Source organism: Amphimedon queenslandica, unplaced genomic scaffold (genome assembly GCF_000090795.2).
Source record: "Amphimedon queenslandica unplaced genomic scaffold, v1.1 AMPQUscaffold_9404_Cont18568, whole genome shotgun sequence".
NCBI lineage: Eukaryota > Metazoa > Porifera > Demospongiae > Haplosclerida > Niphatidae > Amphimedon > Amphimedon queenslandica.
This window is the reverse complement of record NW_003550324.1, coordinates 1,603-3,643: the sequence shown is the minus strand read 5'-3', so window position 1 is coordinate 3,643 and position 2,041 is coordinate 1,603. Positions and strand designations below refer to the sequence as shown.

At 31.4% G+C, this 2,041-nt stretch overlaps 1 protein-coding gene across 1 annotated transcript; it reads right to left on the bottom strand.

Annotated features, from left to right (window-relative positions):
* Nucleotides 1-15: 15 nt before the first annotated feature.
* Nucleotides 16-1,333, bottom strand: LOC100632433 (ras-related protein Rab-22A-like). Its single transcript, XM_003391400.3, has 4 exons — nt 1,187-1,333; nt 1,053-1,124; nt 637-747; nt 16-150 (listed from the first exon to the last, which is right to left on the bottom strand). The coding sequence occupies exons 1-4, from the start codon at nt 1,310-1,312 to the stop codon at nt 37-39; spliced, it is 423 nt and encodes a 140-aa protein (XP_003391448.2). The 5' UTR covers nt 1,313-1,333; the 3' UTR covers nt 16-36.
* Between the last annotated feature and the right edge of the window lie 708 nt (nt 1,334-2,041).

The following is a 2,041-nucleotide window of genomic DNA, read 5'->3' as shown; positions in this document are numbered from 1 at the left end:
GTTACAATAGTACATACTACAGTACATCATTAGTAGCTACTCACTTATTTCAATGAACATTTCCTCAACATTCCTAGCAGTGAGGGCACTAGTCTCTCCAAATATGGCATTAACTTCTGATGCATAAGTCTGACCTTGTTCAGCTGGAATCTGAGAGGAGAGGAGAAGGGAGGAGGGAGAGAAAGGAGAGGAGATAAAAGGAGAGTGTAGTAGAGAGAGGGAGAGAGAGAGGATTTATTACATTTTCTGATACATGTTGATGTACTTATGCTGTGTAGGAAATTTGAGCTGATTCTGGCTTAAATTTTTCAAGTTATGGTCATTTTTAAAAACGGCCAATTTAAAAAAATACCCAAAGCTATAGCCCATGGTTTTTTCCAAAAAATGGCTCCGAAAACACCCTCAATTTTTATTACATTTTCTGATACATATTGATGTCCCTTATGCTGTGTAAAAAGTTTGAGCTGATTCCGACTTAAATTTCCCAAGTTATGGCCGTTTTTTAAAATGGCCGGTTTTTGAAAAATACCCAAGACTATAAGCCCATAGTTTTTCTGAAAAAAGGCTCCAAAATCACCTCAAATTTTTGTTACATTTCAATGCTCTTATGTACATATACAATTATACTAGTCATACTTCTCTTTTATCTTCAAGGTCACATTTATTTCCAGCAATTGCTAATACAATATTAGGTGGACCTAGTCTGTGTAGTTCTGCTATCCAATCCTGTAACACTGTGAATGATCCCTACATGTACAACAATGCACATAATAATAATAATAATAACAACAACAACAACAACAATAAATAATAATAATAACAATATATGGCTCCATAAATGTAAAATAATCCGTATAGTTTCGAAATTTTCGTGGCACAAAATTTTTGTGGGTTTCTCATTTTTTTTACAAAATTCATGAAAATAAAATCTGTTACCAAAAAGTAGAAAACCAAAAAAAATTAAAGCCACAAAATCGATTTTTAGACAGATCCGCAAAAATTTCGGGCCACAAAATTTTCTGCTATATGGTAATAATAATAATAATTCTTACTTCATTTGTTATATCATACACAACAATGGCTGCTGCTGCATTTCTGTAATACATTGGTAATAGTGACCGATACTAATTAGAAGAAATAAAAAAGATTAAAATAATAAATAAAATATATTCATTGTGTGACTTACTCTCTCCTGTCCAGCTGTATCCCATATTTGAAACTTGATTGTGCTGTTGTCAACTGTTAGACTTTTCGACATAAAAGAAGCTCTGGAATACAAATACATGTAACGTCTCATAAATACAAGTACCATATAGCAGGAAATTTTAGAGGGAGTAAAATTTGGATAATTGCTAAATTTTGGGTGATTTAATAAATACATGTACCATAATAGTGGGAAATTTTAGAGGGAATAATTTGTCGAATTTGTAGCCACATGCCATTGAGCATGTGTATTATTGCTGAAAATGGCAGATTTTTATTATGGCGTATTGCTATCAAAACGCCAATTTGCCAAATTTAATTTCCTCCAAAATTTACCACTATACAGTATTATTTTGATAAAATAATTTTAATGCTTCACAAATACATGTACATGTAATATTTGATACAATACATTAAACACTCAAGAAATAACAAACTACATAAACAGATTATACTACAGGACATGATACTCCCCCACATATTAACACGTTATCATATTTCATTGAGTAAACGACTAAAAGCTGACCTCAAATGACTGCCATATTTTAATAGACAACTCCCTTGGAAAAATACATTAAACTCACTAAATTTAAATTATTATTATTATTATCATATTGTGGTATTATTATAATTCCTTTAGTGTGGTATGTGTGGTTTATTATGACACTTAGTATACATGCATACAATAACCAGATTAAACCAGCCCTTTATACATGTACTCTTTATACATACAACAAGCAGTGAACACATACATGTACACATTTAATAATTACCATCCATTAAGTACCACAAAAATTATCGTAAATGTTGAAACAGAAGCCGAGTTTGGATAAATGCA

Excerpts from the sequence above, each read along its gene's own strand:
- LOC100632433 (XM_003391400.3), bottom strand. The coding sequence starts at position 1,312 with ATGGTACTTGTATTTATGAGACGTTACATGTATTTGTATTCCAGAGCT. Across the intron at positions 748-1,052 it reads TGTATGATATAACAAATGAA|GGATCATTCACAGTGTTACA; the intron begins GTAAGAATTATT and ends TTGTACATGTAG. Across the intron at positions 151-636 it reads ACCTTGAAGATAAAAGAGAA|ATTCCAGCTGAACAAGGTCA; the intron begins GTATGACTAGTA and ends CTCTCCTCTCAG.